Source organism: Felis catus, chromosome A3 (genome assembly GCF_018350175.1).
Source record: "Felis catus isolate Fca126 chromosome A3, F.catus_Fca126_mat1.0, whole genome shotgun sequence".
Classification (NCBI taxonomy): domain Eukaryota; kingdom Metazoa; phylum Chordata; class Mammalia; order Carnivora; family Felidae; genus Felis; species Felis catus.
This window is the reverse complement of record NC_058370.1, coordinates 89,814,181-89,837,862: the sequence shown is the minus strand read 5'-3', so window position 1 is coordinate 89,837,862 and position 23,682 is coordinate 89,814,181. Positions and strand designations below refer to the sequence as shown.

Here is a 23,682-nt window from a genome sequence, read left to right as displayed (position 1 = left end):
CTCTCCCTCTCTCCCCCACTCACTTGCTCTCTCTCTCTCAAAAATAAAAATTAAAAAAAAGAAAGAAAGAGAAAGGTTTGTATTGTGTCCTTTGTAAATACTAACCCACACTAAAAGCTACCCTAAATTGAGGGATGGCAGGTGGGCAATTTAAGATATCACAGCACTCTCGTACTGAAGTGCAACAGCTCTTTACTTCAGTAATTGTTCCTGGTTTACTTCTAAAATTTTGACTAGAGTCAAGAGTTCTGCAAAAGTTGACTCTGACAAATGTTCCTAGCCTATTAGACTTTTCTGTGCAGGAATGGAGCCCTAAAGTTCCCTAGTTCACCATTTTTGGTAACATCACTCACAAATGTTTTATGTGCATAAAAGTGTTTGACCTTTTGATTATGCCAACTGCTAATTTCAAATACATATTCTTCATCATATTGAGGCATTGTTCTTCTACTCTAATTTACAGAAATATTTTTAAATTGGGAATAGATTTTCACTTTTTACTTTTATTCCCAAATACCTATTTGGAGCCTATGAAATAATTGTGATTTTCCTACTAATGTAAACATATGTTTATAAATTACCTAATACTGCTTTGCTAGATTAAGTCCTACTTGCTCATGATATGCTATTTTAAAAAACATGATACTGAACCAGATATTAATACTTATTTTAAACATTTTTACATCTATATTTTTCACACAAAATTCTTTTTTATATATACATTTTTTATTGTGGTATATGAGATGTACCCTCTTGACAAAAGTACATCCCTTTTTTAAGTGTGCAACAGAGTATTGTTAACTATAGGCACTGTGTTGTAAACTAGATCTGTAGAACTTGTTCATCTTACATAATTGAAACTATGCTAATATCAGACAAAACAGAGTTTAAGTCAAAAATTGTCATAAGAGACAAAGAAGGTCATTATATAATGACAAAAGGGTCAATTCATGCAGAAAAAATAAAAATTATGTACATATACCCAGCAACAGGGCACCTAAATATATAAAGCAAATATTTTAAGAATTGAGGTTAAGAATTACATAGTAGTAAAAATAGTAGCAAGCTTCAGTACCCCACTTTTAATAATGGACAGAACATCCAGACAGAAAACTCAATAAAGAAACAAAGGACTTGAACAATATCATAGACTAAATGATCCTAATAGACATGTATAGATAACTAAACCCAATAGCAGCAAAATATACCGACTTCTCAAGTGCACATGGAACATTCCTCAGGATAGATGACACATGTAGTCAAATTAACAAGGTTTAACTAATTCAAGAAGACTAATATCATACCAAGTATCTTTTCTGACCACAATGGAATGAAACCAGAACTCAATGAGAGAAGGAAAACCAGAAAATTTACAAATATGTAGAAATTAAACAATGTACTCCTGCACACTCAATGGGTCAAAGAAGAAATCAAAAGAGAAATTAGAAAATATCTTGAGACAAGTAACAAAAACACAACACACTAAAATGAATGGGATTACTAAAAGGAAAGTCTATAGTTATAAAAGACTATATTTAAAAAAATAAAGAATTTATTCTTTATCAAATAAAGAACCTAAATTTGTGCCTCAAGAAACTAGGAAAAAAACAACAAATCCCAAAGTTAGCAGAAGGATGAAACTAATAAAAATTAGAGCAGAAATAAATCAAATAGCACAAAAACAAAAGAAAAAAAATCAATGAAACTAACAGTTGGCTATTTGAAAAGATAAAAAAAAATTAACAAACCTTTAGCTACACTACAGAAAAAAAGAGAAAACTCAAGTAAATAAGATTGGAAACGAAAGAAGAGACATTACAACTGCTGTCCTAGACTCTTTCATAATTTTCTTTTTTGAGGAGTCTGAAATTTTTGTGTCAACATTCCCAAGTATCAGTATTCTCAAGTAAACTGCAAAATTTTTATTTTCTTTTATGCATTAGAGAATGGGAACTGCCCATTATTTGATAGTTTCAAAGACTCACCCATTTAAACATATGAATCTGGTATGGTTTTCCCCAACTTTTTGTTATAAATATACCAAAAGGTTGATAGAAGGTTATCTCAGGGTCTTCTGGTTTTTGGTTCCAAGTGTAAGAATCTTAAAAGTCACCACTGTGTCCCAACAACAGACTGAAAAACAAACAACTCTTCTTGGATCCGTAAGGAAAGTACTGACATAAGAAAAACCACTGCCCCCAGGAAAACAGGCAAATACAGGGAGTCCAGGCTTACAGAAGTAGAGACCACTGAGCAGAAACCACTGTGGGAACCAGTGGTGGGGTAGGAAAACCTGAACAGCTGATGAATTGCTGGAGGCTCAGTGTGGACAAGTCTGAGAGTTAAAAACTCCAGGGGAAACCAGGCACAGAGATACCTTAACACTTTTGTGAGTGTGACCGCCAGGAGATTGACCAGGTTCTCACAACAAATATTGGAGAAAAATCCCTGCCTTTTTTCGAGAAGAGAAAAGGAACCATTCTGAAATATGCCAGACCATTCTGTTCTTCACAAGGCCTGCACTCAGAAGAATGAACCAGAGCTTAATCTGCTGGTATCATCAGAGCCTAACTGACATGGGTGAAAAGAAAATCCCCAGATCTAGTAAGCTCAAGTATTCCACATAGGAGAAGAGGAATACACCCTCCACACCACTCTGGCCATTCTGTACTACATAAGAGGAATTTAAAAAAAAAAAAAAAAAAAGCTGAGAAATGTTTAAATCACAGTTCAGAAGTAGAGGCTCACTAGAAGACTGAATCTCATCATAGAACTACAGAATGCTTACCCTTTCCACATGCCTTACCACGCATTACTTAAGGTCTACTTACAACAGTTCCTTTTACCTGATACATTATGTCTACCTATGAAGAAAAAAGTACAAGACATATATGATGAGAAAACAGCTATTTTGACTTGCTGCCTAGGCATTTTACAGTAGGACAACCTTGCTCATGCCCAGAGTCTGGACAGTCAAACAAGGACTTGAGCTTTAGGATTCTCCACCAAAAGTCACCACTATGTTTCCCTCAGACATCTTTTATAATAACCACTTATAGTTGAGCTCATGAAAAGTTAGTGATCTCTGCTCCAACTACCTTATAAATAATAGGTGTCTACTACCCTCCTGTCTATCTCCTGCTCACTCATGATTCAGGATGGAGGAATGCCCTTCCCCCCAGCCCACTGAGTGCCTTCCCCATCCTCACCCCCCACTTCTGGGATCTCTAAGTAATAAATCTTGTAATCTTCCTTCTTTTGTGTGAGTGTAAAACTGCCATATGCAATCAAAATGACCCTGGGATTTTCATTTCCCCAAAGTGGAAGTTCAGGATGCCTGCCGCCCTATATTGGTGGCTTGTCCCTCCTCCTCTGGCAGGTCATAATCTGCATATTCTTAATCTAATACACCAGCTACAACTGGCAACCAGGATGGAATTGTGGGTACAATCTATACTCCCATATAGAGCCTTTTAGCTGAGACTTGGTCACTAACTTCCTCTCCCAAACTACTCAGTCTCTCTGGGAAGGAACAACTGCTTGCTGGTGGTCTGTGGCACTGCTTTATGCCACTGCTGGGTATTGCTGTGAATCCTCCCCCTAAATGGTCAGTGCTATAAAAGGTCAGACTCTCCTGCAGAGACCAACTAGCAGGCACTAGTCTGAGGCGGTAAGTTTCCCATTGGTCTCTAAAGAAGACTCCACTGGGTATCAGGTCTGGGGGTGATTTGTTATAATCACATGCAAAGTCCCAGCACTGAGCCAAGGTGAGCTAACCAGGAAGGTAGGATTCTGCCTCTTTTCCCCCAAACAGGAATCAAAGTACAGGCTATCAGGACCTGGGAGCCAAGGAGAACTCCTCTACGTTCGTGCCCATAGGGAAGGCCAGCTGCTGGTCTACTGTGTCAGTAGTTAGAGTGTTGAGCTTAGAGAGTTAGCCCTAACCCAAAACAGAGGCATCTAAATATGTTTTATTTAGTATCGATCACTGAGAAATCCCAGCCACAGGCACCCAATATACCTTTACACCGCTGCCTATGAGCTCTCTTAACAGCCCAACCATTACATACAATCTTTGCCAGCAAGGCCTGGATGCCCTTACAGTGTCCCCTTGAACTGTCTGGCACTATATTGATGACATTCTAATCTGGGATTCCTTGGAGGACGTGGTGCACAAGGTCCTAAAACAGCTGGTAACCCACCTCCAACATGGAGGTCGGGCTGCTGCACCACATAAAATTCAAGGGCTAGCCACAACTGTTAAATTTCTTGGCATTAATTGGCCTCTTAAAGGCCAAGAATTCCACTTGTGGCTAAACATCAAGTGTTAACGATTCAGCCTCCTACCCTGCTATGGCAAGCCCAACATGACTTAGCTTTCTTCACATTTTGGAAGCTCACATATCACACTTATCCCCCACACTTAGCACCATTTATGCAGCCACACACAAATCCTCTACATTTTATCAGGGAGAAACCCTACAACAAGCTTCATAATTGACACAAAGGTCAATTCGTCAAGACCTACCCCTGGTTCCCCCTGGCTCTTCCTTCCAGGTTGAGGCAACAGTCAGCATGTACTATGCATCCTGGAGTCTATGGACTAAACACGACTTTTCCTGGTTGCTTTTGGCTTCCAAACCAGATGGCCGCCCTCCATAGCTGCCTGCTACACCCCTTAGAACATCAATTCTGACTGCTTATTGGGCTTTGTTACAGAGGCAACTCGACAGGAAGACCCTGTTCTCCTGTGTACCCCACATTTCTATTACATCATGCATAAGGGATGCCCATAATGGCCCACATGGTCACAGATGCCTCTTTGCTAAAATAGAAACGGTAGCTTCTACAATGGGCAAAATCTGACGTGGCAAATCTTTCCACATTACAGGAGGATGTGGCTTCCTGGATCCTCAGCCTACTGCCCATGGACCTTGAGGAACTGGTAACAGTGCTCCCACTGACTAAGCTTCTGGTGATGTGAGGCAGCCTCTGGGAAGAGCTGATGGAATGAGAATGGGAGTCTGTGTTCTTCATGGGTGACAGCGCCACCACCGTATGCCATGGAGCCTGTTGGAAGAGTGGCAGTGTATCACCCTGCCAGTGGTACCATGCTTATCAAATATGGCAAGTGAAGGTTGGCTAGCTTACAGAGCTTGTGGTGGTACAAATGGCCATACAGTTGCCCAGACAAGTCTCTTGTCCATATTTTCACTGAATAATGGGCAGTTGCTAGTAGGCTAGCAGTTTGGTTGGACCAATGGCAACAGGTGATTTTCACATTCAAGGCTGTCTCATCTGGGATGCCCCAGATTTGGAGGGTCAATGCCCTGGCATCAGTCACAATGTTTCAGCACATATAAATACTACCACACCAGAGTCATCTAACTCCAAGGCACATGCCCTTGATCAAACCCAAGTCAACCACTGGTTTGAGGCTCTCAACCACTGACTTTTTACCAACAATTCTGTCAGTTCCACCCACTACCACAAAACAAGTTTCCCCACTGTCAACCATTCCAGTCTTTCTTAGTCACCACTTCCATATTCCTTATTCTCTGTCTGAATGGTACCGTATCTCTTTGGGTCATGAGGGAACTGCTGCCACCGTGGCCTGGGCCCTCCGCCCCTGCAAAACACCATGCAAAACACACTATTTTTAATTGTGAATCATGCTCCCAAACCAAACACTGAAAACTGCCCTGCCATGCTTAAGTTCTGCAAGGAGATAGCCTCTTTAAGCTGTTAGCAGGGTGATTTCACAGGTATCACAGGCCACGCTCTCTGTCAGCAGGCACTACACGCTTCGCTATTACATGTGTAGATACTTTTCCTAGCCTGCTGCTTGCTACAGGCACCAGGAACAGCTCTATGGAGCATGTAATCTCTTTTCTAAGTTATCCTGACCCCATTCAGCCCTCCAGACAACACTGACTCAAATCAAGGATCTCATTTTACTGCCCATACAACATAGCACTGGGCTTTCCAACAGGGAATCTAATGAAACTTTTATCTCCCATAGCAGCTACAGACCTCTGTCATTATTCAACACCACAAAGGTCTTTTAAAATCCTTGCTCCTTAAGTTATAAGGCAGCAGATGGACTCCTAAATGGACTTCCTTGCTATTATAGGCACTTTAAAACATTTTAAACTCTAGAACATATGAACACCACTCTCCTTATACCAGCTAGGCTTACCAGGCCATGTTGCCTATGGTTATCATCACAGGGTAACCTGATACCTTTATCTTACAGAACAATATTGTTTTCATTTTCTCCAACACTACAGATTTAAAATGTCAATCATCTCACCATCCAGTATTCACTGGTGACCTGAGAACAGATGGCTACCTCCCCTGGTCACAGACAGTTCTGGCCCAGAAGAACACAGACTATGTGTTGTATGTTGCCACTAGACCATACTTACCCACTTGATATTCAAATTCCAACTGAAATTCCAAAAACAGTGGCTTCAGTAGATGGTTCATTTCTCCTAACCATACCTCCCCACAGGAAATGGAAGTAATTGCACCTGGGCCCACTGAAGGAATGGCGTGGCACTCAAAGTGGGGCAAGAGGCAGTCCAGTTGGTTGACAGTAGCAATATTAGACGACATCCAGGTGATATGATCCTAACACCTGGCCCTACCCCCCTCTAGAGGAGGCTAGCGATGAGCTGCTGATCCACAAGGGCCCCATAATATTCTCAGGAAGCAGTCAGAAGGACAAAACTATAAAATGCAGATGCTTGCTACTATTGGCCTTACTCTATGCCTTTTGTACCACGTGAGTCATGAGGCTTCTTGATTCCAGACAGGCAACACTAGAAAGCTGCTGGAAGTGAATGGCACTCATCCACAACTGCACCCCAGGATAGAAGACAACAGGTGTTGGAGTCGGCCCAAGAGTGGCTGCACCTGAAATGCCACCAAGCGTGGGAAAGAGCTAGGAGGTTGAAGCCTGCTATCTTAAACAGCATCAAAGGCACAAATGCTTAAAGGTCACCAGTCCTAACACTGTCCTAATTTCAACCCTAACTGGCTGATAAGCCTATGCAGTTCGGATTCATCTCTAGTAATACAGGGCTAAACATTAAACTGTCAGAAGCACACAACTAAATTTTCTTTAAACCAAGGCTACACATGTGCCTCCCACCTTTATTATTTATGGATGGAGAGCTCTTATGCCTCAGAGGAGAGCACTGCCTAATCATTTGTGAGGTACACTTCCCCAAGAACCCCCCAAAGCCTACTAAGAATTGTGATACCAGTAACTGCTCATGATGATGCAAGCAAACCTTAATCAGGGCATCTCAAATCTATGTGACCCTGTTAGACTCCCGTGTGCCCCGATTCCCCTCCTGGGTGGATACCTGGAACAATCAACCTCCTCTGGGATGGCTCTCTCCACTGAAACAACACTAGAGACAACAACACCTTAGTACATGATGACACGGGACACAACTTCATCCCAAATGCTACCTCCACAATCTTCCACAACAGCAGAGATGACAACTGGGAAGATAAGTCCTCCTTGAGTGGTATTTTGTAGACTTAAATTTTATGTGTTTACCTCAAGGCTCCCCTGCTTACTACAATGCTTGCTACTTGGGTGTGAGGCAGTACTATAACTGCCAGGCTGCCCTCAGTTGAACCTTGAAAGGTCAAGGTAACTATCAAGTCTCATAAACTTACAGAGAGGCTCCTTTAAACACTTCACGTAGTTCCTTGTCCTTACCACACCCATTAGATTGGTTCCCATTATGCTTCCTACTGGGGGGTAGGAAATTTAATTTCTGTTGGAAGAACCCCTCTCTGACTGCAAATGCTACCACCAGAGCACCCCCCACACACACTCTCACAGGACCAGAGCCATACGGTCACTTCCCTACACCACCCCAAGGAGACCCTTTCCCACTATCACCACTCAGGTTTCCACAACCCTCCCTTCGAGCTCTCCAACAGTCTTACTGTTTTTATTCCATGGGCAGAAACCAGGGCTCATTTTTTGAGCCAGTGTAATTGCTTGGCATGTTACTGAACTCAACAAAGACTTTTTCCCCAGTAGCCTAGCCGACTAATTTACTGACCCCTGCCCTCATGTGCCCAACAAAAGACATCCCACACACGTATGCAGTTTGCCTGGCCACCCTCTATCACACTCAACTGCTCCCATGCACGACACTTCGCAGTACAGTATGTAGCACCTGGCAGGAGCCTCCACAGGTGCCCTTTGTAATTCCCCATATCTGCACAGGCACCAACACCACAAGAATGAATACAACACATACCTTGCCACAAAGAGCACAATCCCCACAGTCTTGGGCCTTGCAGCCCAGTCATGCAGGAGGAGATCCAACTTCCACAATAAAAGAGTGAGTGTCCACTATAAGTCCAGTGCCCTGGTGCTGTCACACATACATGGTTCTCCATACGTGCATTTCTTCCCTCAACCTCCAACACATTTGCCTCTTTGCTGGTCCCCAGGGAGTCCTATGTGTTCACACCAATGTACCTCAGTCACCTTGGGACAACTCTTACAAACTAATAAATAGGACCCCCAAACCATCTCTCGTTGTCCTCTCATGTCAAAAACATTCAGTATTCATCCTCATTATGCTGAAAATAGGTCTGCTACTATCCCTCACGGAAACACCACCACTAGGCACACAACAACAAATCATTAAGGCAAACACCAATCTGTCAGCCACCCTGGCTGAATGCATTGGGCTGCTACACCAAAGCCTAGACTTCATGCAACAACAACATGCTTCTTTAGTGCAGAGTTTTGGATGTGCATTTAGCTTTAAATTTCTTATTGGTCAAGAAAGGTGTATACACTGTACAGTGCACCACCTGCTGCACATGTATTAATAATTCCAGATAAATTTAGACAAATTTACAAAAGGTGCCCAACAGGTACAAGTATTCCATAATCTTACCCAAGTTTTTAATCAAATACTTACCCTAAACTTATCCATGGGCTTTGATTTATTTTCTTGACCGGACCCCGACAAATGGGAGAACGGTTACAGACAGGATTTCAAATTACCATTTGTCTACTGATACTGTTAACCGGCATTTTTGCTTTGCTCAAATGTTTCATGAGCTAGATGACCAAAACTCTGCCAGTGGCTTTTAACATCTCCACCATCTGGACAGTGCCCATGGTTTTCCCTAAAGACTAATGCTTAGGCATCACAGGGTCAATTGTGATGAGAAAAAAAGCTATTTTGAGTTGCTGCCTAGGCATTTTACAGTATGACAACCCGGCTCACACCCAGAGTCTGGACAGTTAGATAAGGACCTGAACTTGAGATTCCCCGCCAGAAGTCCCCACTTTGTTTCCCTCAAGCATCTTTATGAAACAATTACTTAAGAGTTGAGCCCATGAAAAATTAGTGACCTCTGCCCCAACCACCTCATAGGTAATAGGTGCTTGCTACCCTGTTCTCTATCTCCTGCTTGCTCATGACCCGAGACAGAGGACTGCCTTTTCCTCAGAGCTCACTGAGCAGCCCTGGCCCTGACCCACACCCACCCACCACTACCCCTGCTTCTGGGATCAGTAAGTAATAAACATTGTGACCTTACTTCCTTTGTGTGAGTGTACCAAAACTGCATCTTCAATCAAAATGACCCTGGGATTTTTCACTTCCCCAAAGTGGAAATTTGGATGCCGAGGAAGCTATCTGCCAGTCCTGTGAGCATGGCTAATGTCTCTTTATTCATAGGTCATAATCTGCATATTCTTAATGTAATACACCAGCTACAGGCCCCACAACACAGCACACTACAAAGCAAAAAAACTAGTTGAAAAGAAAAAGCAAGCATCAAAACCAGACATGTCGGGATGCTGGCATTATCAGACCAGAAATTTAAAACAATGATGATAATATGCTAAGAGCTCTGATGGATACACAAGAACACAAGGACAATGTAAGAAGCAAGGATGGAAATCCTAAGAAAGAATGAAAAAGAAATGTTAGAGATTGAACACTTTAACAGAAATGAAGAATGCCTTTGATGGGCTTATTACTAGACCAGACGTGGCTAAAGAAAGAATCCTGAGCCCAAGGATATCTCAACAAAAACTGCCAAAATTAAAAAGCAAAGAAAACAAAGACTCAAAAAAGTAAACAATATAGGTGCCTGGGTGGCTCAGTCAGTCAAGCATTCGACTTTGGCTCAGGTCATGATCATGTGGCTCTTGAGTTTGAGCCCCAAATCAGGCTTTGTGCTGACAGCTTGGACCCTGGAACCTGCGTCAGATTCTATGTCTCCTTCTCTCTCTGACCCTCCCCCACTCATTCATATTCTTGCTCTCTCTCTCTCTCTCTCAAAAATAAAATAAAACATTAAAAAAATTTACTAAAAAACAAACAACACAATAGGACATCAAAGGACTCTGGGACAACTATCACAGGTATAACATATGAGCAATGGAAATAACAGAAGGAAAAAAAGGAAAGGGACAGAAGTATTTGAAATAACAATGACTAAAAATTTCCTCCCAATTAATGTCAGGCAACAAAGTACAGATCTAGGAAGTTCACAGAACACAGAGCAGGAAAAATGCCACCCCAAATTACCTAGGTAAAACATTTTCAAAGTACAGAAAATCAAAGATAAAAAAAACTGAAAGAAGATAGAGGGTAAAACCACCTTATCCACAGAGGAACAAAGAATTATATCTGACTTCTCCTCGGAAATTATGCAAACAAGAAAAGAATAAAACATTTAAAGTGTTAAAGAAAAAAAAGTACAGAGTTGGAATTCTATACCCTATGAAGTCATCCCTGAAACTGAAGGAGGCACCTGTTGGGATGAGCACTGGGTGTTGCACGGAAACCAATTTGACAATAAATTTCGTATTAAAAAAATATATATATATTAACATAGGAAAGACCAAAAAAAAAAAAAAAAAAAGAAAGCAAAGGGTTATTTAGGAAATAAATGACTATTTAAAAATTGAGGAAAAACAAAAAGAAACTGAAGGAGGAATAAAGGCTTTCCCAGACACACAAAAATTAGACCTGCCACGCAACAGATGTTAACAGAAGTACTTTAGAAAAAAGAAAAATACAAATCAGAAACTTGGATCTACATAAAGGGAAGAACATCAAAGAAGGAGTAAGACACAGTTAAGAACACACATATGCACTTTTCTCTTATTCTTAACTGATCTCACAGATAATAGTTTGTTCAAAATGTTGCTTGTGTATGTGTGTGTATATATATGTATGAATGAATGACAGCATGATACAAGAGATGAGAGGGAGAAATCAGGAATACATTTAACCCTTGAATTGCATGGGTCCACTTACACACTGATTTTATTTGATAAATACAGTACAATACTGTAAATGTATTTTCCTTATGATGGTAACAATGATCTTTTCTCTAGATTACATTTCTTGTAAAAACACAGTACATAAAACACATACCATACAAAATATGTTAACCATGTTATCTATAAGGTTTCTGGTAAACAGTAGGCTATTAGTAGTTTTGGGGGAGTCAAAGTTATATGCAGAATTTCAACTGTGTGGGGAGTTGGTTCCCCTAATGCTGCATTATTCAAGGATCAACTGTATTTTGTTATTAGAAGGTACTCACATTACCTGAAGTGGTATAGTGTTATGTGAAAATAAATTTGGATTAGTTGTAAATATTTTACAAATTCTAAGGCAAGCACAAAAAAAATAAAGTGTAACTAATATGCTAAGAAATGAGAGAAAATATAATGATATAAAAACATTCAATTAAAACCACAAAAGGCAGAAAGACTGGGAGACAAAAATTGGAATGAAGAACAAGGGCAACAAATAAAAAAATAGTAGTGAATATGGTAGATATTAATCCAACTATACCAATAATCACTTTGAAAATCAATTATTTCAAGTGAAAATATACTAATTAAAAGTTGTCAGAGTGAATCAAAAACCAAGATCCAACTACATGTTGTCTATAGGAAAGTCACTTTAAATATAAAGACAAATTAGATTAAAAGTAAATGGATGGAGAAAAATATACCATTCTAAAATAAAGCAAAAGAAAGTAGGAATACTGTATTCATTTCAAACAGAACAGACGTCAAAGCAAAGAAAGTTATCGCAGATAAAGAAGGACATTACATAATGACAAAGGGGAAACTTCTCTGAGACATAACAATCTTTCATGTATATGTGCCAAACAACAGAGTGTTAGACTACACAAGGCAAAAACGGACATAACTGCAAGGAGAAATAGAAATATATAATCCATTATTATAGTTGGAGACTTCAACATCCTCTATGAGAAATGAACAGATGTTGGGATGCCTGGGTGGCTCAGTTGGCTGAGCATCTGATTCTTGATCTCAGTTCAGGTGATGATCTCATGATTCATGAGACTGAACCCCATACTGCACTCTGCCCTGACAACACAGAGCCTGCTTGGGATTCTCTCTCTCCTCTCTCTCTGCCCCTCTCTGCTTACATGTGTGTGCATGTTCTCTTTCTCTCTCAAAATAAACTTAAAAAAAAAAAAAAAAAAACAACCACATCTACCAGCAAATCAGTGAGGACACAGTTAAGCTCAACACCATAAATCAACTGGGTATAATAGATATTTGTAGATTACTTCAGCCAAAAACAACAGAGTACACAATTTCTCAAGCTCACATGGAACATTCACAAAGACAGGCCACATTCTGGGCCATAAAACATACCTTAACAAATTTAAAAGAATAAAAATCATATAAAGTCTGCTCTTAGACCACAATGGAATTAAATTAGAAATCAAAGCAAGAAAGGTAACAGGAAAATCCCTAAATACATGGAAATTAAACAGCCTACTTCTAAATAAAGCATGAATCAAGAAAAATTTAAAAACATATTAACCTAAAACTTAAAAACATACTAACTAAAAATGAAAACACAACTTAGGAAAACCTGTGGGATGCAGGGAAAGCACAGAATAGACGGAAATTTTTAGCATTAAATATATATACTAAAAAAGAAGACAGATCTAAAATCAATAACCCACATTTCTAAATTAGGAAATTAGAAAAAGAATAGCAAATTAAGTCCAAATTAAACAGAAAAAGAGTAAGAAAGCAGAAATCAATGAAATTGCAAACAGAAAAATCAGAAAAATGAACAAAACAAAAAGCTGTTTCTTTGAAAGACCAATAAAATCAACAAGCTTCTAGCCAGAAAGAAAAACAGAAGACACAAATTACTAAAATCATAAAGGAAAGAGGTGATATCACTGCAAATCCCACTGACATTAACAGGATAATAAAGGAATACTATGAACAACCACATACCCATAGATTTGATAACCTAGATGGAATGGACCAATTTCTTGAGAGACACAATGTGCCAAAACTCACACAAAAAGACATTCTGAATGGGCATCTATTTATTAAAGACATTGAATCAATAATAATCTTCCAAAAGAGAAAAGGGCTAGGCCCAGCTGGGTTCAGTGGTGAACTCTACCAAACATTTAAGGAAAAAATTATACCAATTCCTTATAATTTCTTTCAGAGGACAGGAGCAGAAGAAACACTTCCCAATTCATTCTATGAGGCCAACATTACCCTAATACCACAACCAGACAAAGACACTACAGGGGAAAAAAACCAAAACAAAACACAGACTCATCTCTCATGAATATCAATGCAAAAATCCTCAATAAAATATTAACAAATAGAATACAACAAAGTATGAAAAGAATTATACACCATGACCAAGTAGAATTTATCCCAGGTATGCAAGACTGGTTTATCATTCAAAAATCAATTAATATGATTACATCAACAGGCCAAAAAAGAAAAATGACTACTATATCAATAGATGTACAAAAAGAATTTGACAAAATCCAACACCCATTCATGATAAAAACTATTAGTAAACTAGAACAGAAGGAAATTTCCTCAACTTGATAAAGCATATTGGCAGAAAACCTACAGCTAACCTCGTATTTCATGGTAAGAAACTAGAAGCTTTCCCACAAAGACTAAAAACAAAAATATTCCGTCTCTCCACTCTTTTTCTTTTTTTTTAAATTTTTTTTTTCCAACGTTTTTATTTATTTTGGGGACAGAGAGAGACAGAGCATGAACGGGGGAGGGGCAGAGAGAGCAGGAGACACAGAATCAGAAACAGGCTCCAGGCTCCGAGCCATCAGCCCAGAGCCTGATGCGGGGCTCGAACTCACGGACCGCGAGATCGTGATCTGGCTGAAGTCGGACGCTTAACCGACTGCGCCACCCAGGCGCCCCTCTCCACTCTTTTTCAACATCAAAATGGAATTTCTAGCTAATGCAATAAAACAAGTAAAGGAAATAAAAGGTATACAGATTGGGAAAGAAGAAATAAAACTGTTTGTAAATGACCTCATCATCTGTGTAGAAAATCTGAAAGAATCAACAAAAAAAAAAAAACACCTGGAACTAATAAGCAATTATAGCAAGTTATAAGATACAAGTGATTATAGCAAGTTGTAGGATACACCTATGAGAATGGGCAAAATCCAGAACACTAACAATACCAAATGCTAACAAGGATGTGGAGCAACAGGAACTCTGATTCATTGTTGATTGTTGGCAGGAATACAAAATGGTACAGCCACTTTGTGGGACAGTTTGGTGGTTTTTTTTTCTCTTTCCCATTTAAGTGTGTGTGTGTGTGTGTGTGTGTGTGTGTGTGTGTGTGTTAACTGAAGTATAGTTGACATACAAAGTTATATACAGTTTGGGGGCTCCTGGGTGGCTCAGGTCATAATCTTGCGGTTCGTGAGTTCAAGGCCTGCATCGGGCTCTGTGCTGACAGCTCAGAGCCTGGAGCCTGCTTGGCATTCTGTGTCTCCCTCCTTCTCTGCCCCTTCCCTTCTCGTGCTGCGTCTCTCTCTCTCTCTCAAAAATAAATAAACATTAAAAAAAATTTTTTTTCAAAGTTATATACAGCTTGGTGGTTTCTTACAAAACTGAACATATTCTTACCATAGAGAGAAACCTTTATAAGTACAAAGTTTCAGTCCTGCAGGATGAAAAGAGTTTCTGGAGATGGATGGTGGTGATGAGCTCAAACATATACATAAGTCTAAAATCCAATGTAATTTATCCTTTTAAAAAACTTTTCCAAAAAAGAAATAAGCCAAATAAAAGCAGACCAAATGCCCTATCTACAAGAGAATGGACACACTATGATATATTCATACACTAGAATACTTACAGCACTAAAAATGAATAAACTAAAACTACCTACATCTACAAAGAAGAATCTCAAAAACCCAAGTCTATATGAAAAATGCAATTCTCAAAATATGCACCATGTTGACTCCATCTATTAAAGAATTCAAAACCATACTGAACAGCAAGAGAAAAATCAATACATGTCAGGATAGGAAGTAACAGACGTTACTGGGGAGGGGACACACAGGATTTCTATGGTATTTGGTAACATTCCATTTATCAAGCTAGTTAGCCCACAGACAGGAATTATTCATATTTTTCTTTTATTCTTTATACACATTTCATATATATTCTTTACTATGTATGAAATAATTCATAATTGGATGAAAATACATACTATTAAAATGAAAATCATTTTTACATAAGCTAGTATAGCTTTATGTTCTTAAGTAGATAATACACATCTGAAAATGGCTGGACTTTATCTGCACTTCAAGCTATTACCCTCAACAGAAAATACGAATGATAAAGCAAATCTATTCTTATTTTCCTAAGGATGTAAGTTTTTTCAATAGATGAATTTGCAATTAATCAAAATCTACTGAGTCTAATCCTTAAATAGGAACTCCTAACACTTTAGCCAAAGACTATTAATGACTCAGCTGGTGTCATCAATGCCCAAGTAAGAGATACAAACTCCACCACCCTTTTATCACATTTTCTTTCTTCATTGCTAGATTTCTTTTATACCTTGGACAAGTCAGCTGTTCTCCCATGACTGAACAACTCTGCTTTGATCTCTTCTACTTTTTTCCTGTCAGCTTCATTTAATTCTGAAATGGAGTAGCCACACTCATGAGCCAGATTAAATTTCAGATTCCAGGCTGAAAAGAAAACATAAACACACTGGAGATAATGCAATGCAAAAATCATAATTTGTCAGTGATTATAAGAACACAGAAAACCATCAATATATCCAACTAAATGCCTGCCACAATACTTGGCAAAAAGTAGGTGTTCTCCATTATATGACAAACTATTAGAAGTTTTTAAGAACAATCATCTCACTGAAAAGTGTGACTTTTAAAAACCACATTCTATAGGTATTTCTCCAAAGATGCCACCTTTCTATGATTTTCAATTATTTTTATCTTAATCTTCCTTCCAATAAGGACAATCCCTTTGCCTCCCCTATACGTTCCTGTTACAGTTACTGCTACTACCATGAGAGCTGATATTTAACAATAATAAATAAAACTTGGAAGTTTTCTGGAGAGTCAAAATATGCATAAGTGATAAAAGGAATGGCACAAGTAGTTAATCTCAAGGCAAAATTCCCAAGGAGGCCTGAAGTGTTTATAAGTTGTTTGCTAAAATAAATTCCCCAGGGGCACCTGGGTGGCTCCGTCGGTTAAGCATCCAACTTTGGCTCAGGTAATGATCTCACTGAGCCTGCATCAGGCTCTGTACTGACAGCTCAGAGCCTAGAGCCAGCTAAGGATTCTGTGTCTCCCTCTCTCTCTGCCCTTCCTCCTCTCATGCTCTGTGTCTCTGTCTCAAAAATAAATAAGAACATTAAAAAAATTTTTAATGAATATTTAAAAAAAATTTTTTTAATTCCCCATTTTGTCTTAAAGATTTTTTAATAGCATTCTATTATGAGAGATTAATGGGATTAGAACATCCTCTTTTAAACCTCTAACCTAAGTTTTAGTGTGAAGTACTTCAGTTTTTTCTAATATCTAAAATATGCTCTAAGAACTGTATTAGAAAAATGGAGAAGTATATTTAGTTTTACGATACAGTGTGACTTAGAGCAGAGCAAACTTTTCTTTTTTTCTGCCTTCAAAAAAGAATCCTATAATAGGAGGATTAAGGAAACATAAGTACTTTAAGAATCTGGAAACCTAAGCTATCTCCTTACTCTCCTTCAGGCTTCAGAACCTACCTAAGACCTTAAAATCAGACTAGTACTATTAATACTGTGACTGAGTTATATTATTGGTTAAATGGACTTATTCTGAATAGTGGTGGAAAATGTAATCATTTAACAGTTCTATAAGAAAATAAATTCAGATTCCAAACACCTAACTTTAAACAAATTCTTAAACTATAATGTTTATAAGTCTGACCTGACTTGATGACAATCAGTTCCTACCTCGTGCTCGTACTCGACATTCCTCTTCCTCTGCATTTCTGAGTATTTGTTTAGCATGATTCAATGAGGATTCACACTTGAGAAGGTTTTTGACATGTGCAGCCAGTGAATCTACATTGCTACCACCACAATCATCACTCTCTGACACACTTTCTTCTTCTCTGCTATCTGTCAAACTTGTCTTGGGTGAAGCACATGGAAAGAAATTTAGAAGAACATCAGAAACTGACTCCAAGGAATTACTGTCCCATGAGCAGGAACTGGCATCACTACTTGAATCACTTTTAATGATAGTCATCATAGGGATAACAATTTTATTGCCAATGGTTCCACTATACCCTTCAGGTTCAGATCTCATTACGGATTGGGCTGCTCTACACTGTCGAAGGGTTTCATCTAACGTCACTCCGGCTTTGCTTTCTGCTTCTTGTAGAGGACTTCTAAGTGTGGTTGAACTAATAAACTCCCAGTTCTCAATGCCTCTCTGGCATTTCAGATTTGTCTGTGTGCTAATATCTTTCTGTATGCACTTGTTGCTTGGGCTTTCCTCTGTAAATGGCTGTCTCCGAGGCAAATCACTATTAGATTCAGCAGCTGTGAGGGGCTCATTGAAGCAAACCATCTTCTTAGATTGTATAATTGAAATATCACTAACATCTCGGAAAGGGACAAGAGGAGCAGGAAAATTGCATCGTTTCAGTGCTATATTTTCTGCCTCCATTAAAAGGGTCCGAATCTCTTTAAGAGTTTTGGAACTATTGCTTGTATCTTGAATTTCCACAGAGCCAACACCTTCAAAACGTGAAGATTCTGGCTTACTTATTATAACTCTACCATCAGCCTGAGAACTTAAAGGCATACTGCTTGAGATAATACTGGAGTTAGGAGAATCCAAATTATCTATTAGCATTTGAACATGGTCTGAAACAAGTTTCTGCTTCTCACTATGTGAATAAGTACCAGGAGTAACTGTTGATAAACCAGTAATCTGATCAGCTTGCCCAAGACCACGTGAGAACATCACAGAATCTTCAGGTAGATGTCTATCTGGAAAATCTTGTTGGTAGAATAAATTTGGTTTCTCTCTGTGTGAAAAGGAACCAGGAGGAGCTGTTGGTAACAGACTTTTCTGGTCAGCTGGTACAGGAATTGATGAAATGTTCAGTGCATCTTCAGCTAAATGTTTGTCTGGCAATTCCTGTGGGTAGAAAATATTAGATTTCTCTCTGTGGGAAGAGGAACTAGAAAGAGGTATTGGTATCCCAGAATTCACAACAATTGGCTCAGGGACAGGTGAAATCTTCAGAATATCCTCAATCTCAAAATTCTGAGAACAGGAATTATGAAAAACTGTCGGTAACGGAGTCTTCTGGTCATCTGGTCCACTCACAGTTGAAATTTTGGGTTTTTCTCTTTTTGAGTAGGAACTAGGGGGAGCTGTCAGAAACTCAGTCTTCTGGACATCTGGTAAAATCACAGGTGAAATATTGAGTTTCTCTTTATGTGAGTAAGAGCTAGAAGGTCCTGTTGGTATTTCAGTCTTCTGGTCAGCAGGTCCAGGAAGAGCAAAAACTTTTAAAACTTTTTCAGTAACATCTGGAAGCTCCTGCTGGTAAAGAATACTGTCCTTCTCTCTGTATGAGTAGGAACTAGAGGGGATTATATGTATCTCAGTCTTCTGGTTAGCTGGTCCAGAAACAGGTGAAACTTTCCAAGTTTCTTCAGTAATATCTGACGACTCCTTCTGGTAAGAAAAGATGGGGCTCTCTCTATGTGAATAGGAAGTGGAGGGCCCAATTTGTATCCCAGTCTTCTGGTCAGCTGGCCCAGGAGTGCCTAAAACTCTTAAAGCACCTTCATTAGGATCTGACAACTCCTGATGGTAAGAAATGATAGGCTTCTCTCTATGTGAGTAAAAAGTAGAAGTTACTGCTGGTATTCCAGTCTTCTGGCCACCTAGTCCAGGAACCTTTAAAACTTTTAAAGCCTCTTGAGTAAGATCTGGCAATTCTTGCTGATAAGAAATGATGGGCTTCTCTTTCTCTCTATGTGAGTACGAAGTGGAGGTAACTGTTGGTTTTCTGGTCTTCTGGTCACCTGGCCCAGAAACAGCTGACACTTTCAGAGCTTCTACAGGGAGCTGACTGTCTGACAAAGGCTGTTGGTACAAAACATTTGGCTTCTCTATATGAGAGTAAGAGATAGAAGGTACTGTTGATACCCTAGTCTCTTGGTCTGCTGGTCCAGGAGAAGCTGAAATATTAACAGCCTCTTCAGTGAGATGTCTATCTGATAAGGCTTGCTGGTAGAAAATAACAGGCTTTCCTCCAAGTGAGTAGGAACTAGAAGGTTCTGATGGCAACCCAGTCTTCTGGTCAGCTGGTCCAGGAACAGCTGAAACTTTCAGAGCCTCCTGAGGCACCTGGCTGTCTGTCAAGTCCTGTGGGTAGAAGATAATGGGCTTCTCTCTATGTGAGTAGGAGCTAGAAGGTTCTGATGGCAACCCAGTCTTCTGGTCAGCTGGTCCAGGAACAGCTGAAGCTTTCAGAGCCTCCAGAGGTACCTGGCTACCTGTCAGGCCTTGTGAGTAGAAGATAATGGGCTTCTCTCTATGTGAGTAGGGACTAGAAGATTCTGATGGCAACCCAGTCTTCTGGTCAGCTGGTCCACGAACAGCTGAAACTTTCAGAGCCTCCTGAGGTATCTGGCTATCTGTCAAACCCTGTGAGGAGAAAATAATGGGCTTCTCTCTATGTGAGTAGGAGCTAGAAAGTTCTGATGGCAACCCAGTCTTCTGGTCAGCTCGTCCAGGAACAGTTGAAACTTTCAGAGCCTCCTGAGGCACCTGGCTGTCTGTCAAGCCCTGTAGGCAGAAGATAATGGGCTTCTCTTTATGTGAGTCGCAGCTAGAAGGTTCTGATGGCAAGCCAGTCTTCTGGGCAGCTGGTCCAGGAACAGCTGAAACTTCCAAAGTCTCCTGAGGTACCTGGCTATCTGTCAATCCCTGTGGGTAGAAGATAATGGGCTTCTCTCCATGTGAGTAGGAACTAGGAGGTTCTGATGATAACCCAGCCTTCTGGTCAGCTGGTCCAGGAAGAACTGAAACTTTCAGAGCTTCTTCAAGTAGAAGGCTGCCTGCCAAGGCCTGTAGGGAAAAACTAACAGGCTCTTCTGTATGTGAGGAGGAAATAGAGGATACTGTTGGTATTCCAGTCTTCCAGTCAGCTGATCCAGATATGGCTGAAACTTTCAGAGCCTCCTCAGTGAGATGAATATCTGGTATGGCCTGTGGATAGAAAATAATGGGCTTCTCTCTCTGTGAGTAGGAAGTGGAGGGGACTACTGGTATTCCAGTCTTCTTGTCAACTGGTTCAGAAACAGCTGTAACTTTTAGAGATTCTTGAGATAGATGACTGTCTGGCAAGTCCTGTGGGTAGAAAATAAAGGGCTTTTCTATATGTGAGTAAGAAGCAGAGGTTACTGTTGATATCTCAGTCTTCTGGTCAGCAGGTCCAGGAACAAGTGACAGTTTCTGAGCCTGTTCAGTTAGATGACTGTCTGGCAACTCCTGTTGGTAGAAAATACTGGTCTTCTCTCTCTCTGTGTAGAAACTAGAGGCTTCTGATGGTAACCCACTCTTTATTTCAGCTGGTACAGTAGCAACTGAAACTTTCAGAGCCTCTTCAGATAGATGACAGCCTGGTAAGACCTGTTGGTAGAAAATACCGGACTTCTCCCTAGGTGAGTAAGAATTAGAGGGTACTGTTGGTACCCCGGTCTTTGCATCACCTGGTCTAGGAGCAGATGAAGCTTTCAGAGTCTCTTCAGTTAGATGACTATCTGGTAATACCTGCTGGGAGAAAATACTGGGTTGCTCTCCAAGTGAGTAGGGCCTAGAGGACCCTATTGATATCCCAGTGTTCTGGTCATCTGGTCCAGGAATAGCTAGAACTTTCTGGGCCTGTTCAGTTAGAGGATTATCTGGCAACTCTTGTTGATAGAAAAGACTAGGCTTCTCTCCAAGTGAATAGGAAGTAGAGGTTAGGGTTGGTATCCCAGTCTTCTGCTCAGCAGGTCCAGGAACAGGTGACACTTTCTGAGCCTGTTCAGTTAGAGAACTATCTGGCAACTCCTGTTGGCAGAAAAGATTGGGCTTCTCTCTATGTGAATGGGAAGCAGAGGTTAGGGTTGGTATCCCAGTCTTCTGCTCAGCAGGTCCAGTAACAGGTGACACTTTCTGAGCCTGTTCAGTTAGATGACTGTCTGGCAACTCCTGTTGGTAGAAAATACTGGTCTTCTCTCTCTCTGTGTAGAAATTAGAGGCTTCTGATGGTAACCCACTCTTTATTTCAGCTGGTACAGTAGCAACTGAAACTTTCAGAGCCTCTTCAGATAGATGACAGCCTGGTAAGACCTGTTGGTAGAAAATACCGGACTTCTCCCTAGGTGAGTAAGAACTAGAAGGTACTGTTGGTACCCCGGTCTTTGCATCACCTGGTCTAGGAGCAGATGAAGCTTTCAGAGTCTCTTCAGTTAGATGACTATCTGGTAATACCTGCTGGGAGAAAATATTGGGTTGCTCTCCAAGTGAGTAGGGCCTAGAGGACCCTATTGATATCCCAGTGTTCTGGTCATCTGGTCCAGGAATAGCTAGAACTTTCTGGGCCTGTTCAGTTAGAGGATTATCTGGCAACTCTTGTTGATAGAAAAGACTGGGCTTCTCTCCAAGTGAATAGGAAGTAGAGGTTAAGGTTGGTATCCCAGTCTTCTGCTCAGCAGGTCCAGGAACAGGTGACACTTTCTGAGCCTGTTCAGTTAGAGAACTATCTGGCAACTCCTGTTGGCAGAAAAGATTGGGCTTCTCTCTATGTGAATGGGAAGCAGAGGTTAGGGTTGGTATCCCAGTCTTCTGCTCAGCAGATCCAGTAACAGGTGACACTTTCTGAGCCTGTTCAGTTAGAGAACTATCTGGCAACTCCTGTTGGCAGAAAAGATTGAGCTTCTCTCTATGTGAATAAGGAGTAGAGGTTACCGTTGGTATCCCAGTCTTCTGCTCATAAGATCCAGGAGCAGCTGAAAATTTCAGAGCCTGTTCAGGTAGATGACTTTCTGGCAATGTCTGTTGATAGAAAATTTGGGGCCTTTCTCCATATGAGTAGTAAGTAGAGGATGCTGCAGGTATCCTAGTCTTCTGATCAACTGGTCCAGGAACAGCTGAAACTTTCTGAGCCTGTTCAATTAAATGACTATCTGGCAAGGCCTGCTGGTAAAAGACACTGGGCTTCTCTCCAAGTGAGGAGGAAACTGAAGGTAATATAGGTATCCCAGTGTTTTCACCAGCTGGTCCAGACACAACTGAAACTTTCAAGGCCTGTTCAGTTAGATGACTATCTGACGACTGTTGCTGGGAAAAATTAACATGCTTTTCTCTTTGTAAATAGGAAGTAGAAGGTACTGTTATTTTCTCAGTCCTCTGGTCAGCAGATACAGGAACAGCTGAAACTTTCAGAGCCTCTTCAGTTACATAACTGTCTGGCAAGGCCTGCGAGTAGAAAATACCGTGCTTCTCTCCAAGTGGGTAGGAACTTGGAAAGACTGTCGGTATGCCAGTCTTCTGGTCAGCAGGTCCCAGAACAGCCAAAACTTTTGGAGCCTCTTCAGTTAGATGACGATCTGGCAAGTACTGTAAGCAGAAAATACCAGGCTTCCCTCTTTGTGAGTAGGAACTAGAGGGCACTGTTGATATTCCAGTCTTCTGGTCAGCTAGTTCATGAACAGTTGAAACTTTTAGAGTCTTTTCAGTTGTATGACTATCCAATGCTTGTTGGCTGAGTATATCAGTATGTGGACCAATAGTAGTCTCTTGAGGAAACCTTAAAGCCAACTGAGGAAAGTCCTCAGGGAACAAGGAAAAATGAGATCCAATATCTGAATCTCTGATGCCTGGTTTCAAGGTGGACTGAGTAATTTCAGCTGTGCCTCCTTTAGAAGTATCTCCTAAAAAAGATTTGTTAATACTATTATTTTTTTTAATTAAGAAACACTTCTTTTATGCATAAAAGAAATAAAGTAAGCTTTCCTTCCTATGACCTTTGCACTTCTAGTAAGGAATCCAAATCCTAAAGAAACACTCATCAAAGAGACATATATTTATAAAGGTACTAATTACAAAGCCATTTACAACAGCAGACTAATGTGGAAATTATTTAAATATTCAACAATAGAGTACCATTTAAAAACAGCAGCGTATCGGGCTGCCTGGGTGGTTCAGTTGGTTAAGTGTCCGACTTTGGCTCAGGTAATGATCTCATCATTCGGGAGTTCAAGCCCCATGTCGGGC

At 40.2% G+C, this 23,682-nt stretch overlaps 1 protein-coding gene across 12 annotated transcripts in view; it reads right to left on the bottom strand.

Moving 5' to 3' along the window:
- The window catches only part of ALMS1 (ALMS1 centrosome and basal body associated protein), a 223,530-nt gene that overhangs the window by 138,201 nt on the left and 61,647 nt on the right, over window positions 1-23,682 (bottom strand). For all 12 annotated transcript variants that reach the window (XM_045054413.1, XM_045054405.1, XM_045054402.1 and 9 more), the window contains 2 exons: window positions 17,343-23,339; window positions 15,935-16,068 (listed from right to left, as the gene is read on the bottom strand). In XM_045054413.1, the coding sequence (XP_044910348.1) occupies window positions 15,935-16,068; window positions 17,343-23,339 (6,131 nt within the window). The remainder of the gene's footprint in view (window positions 1-15,934; window positions 16,069-17,342; window positions 23,340-23,682) is intronic.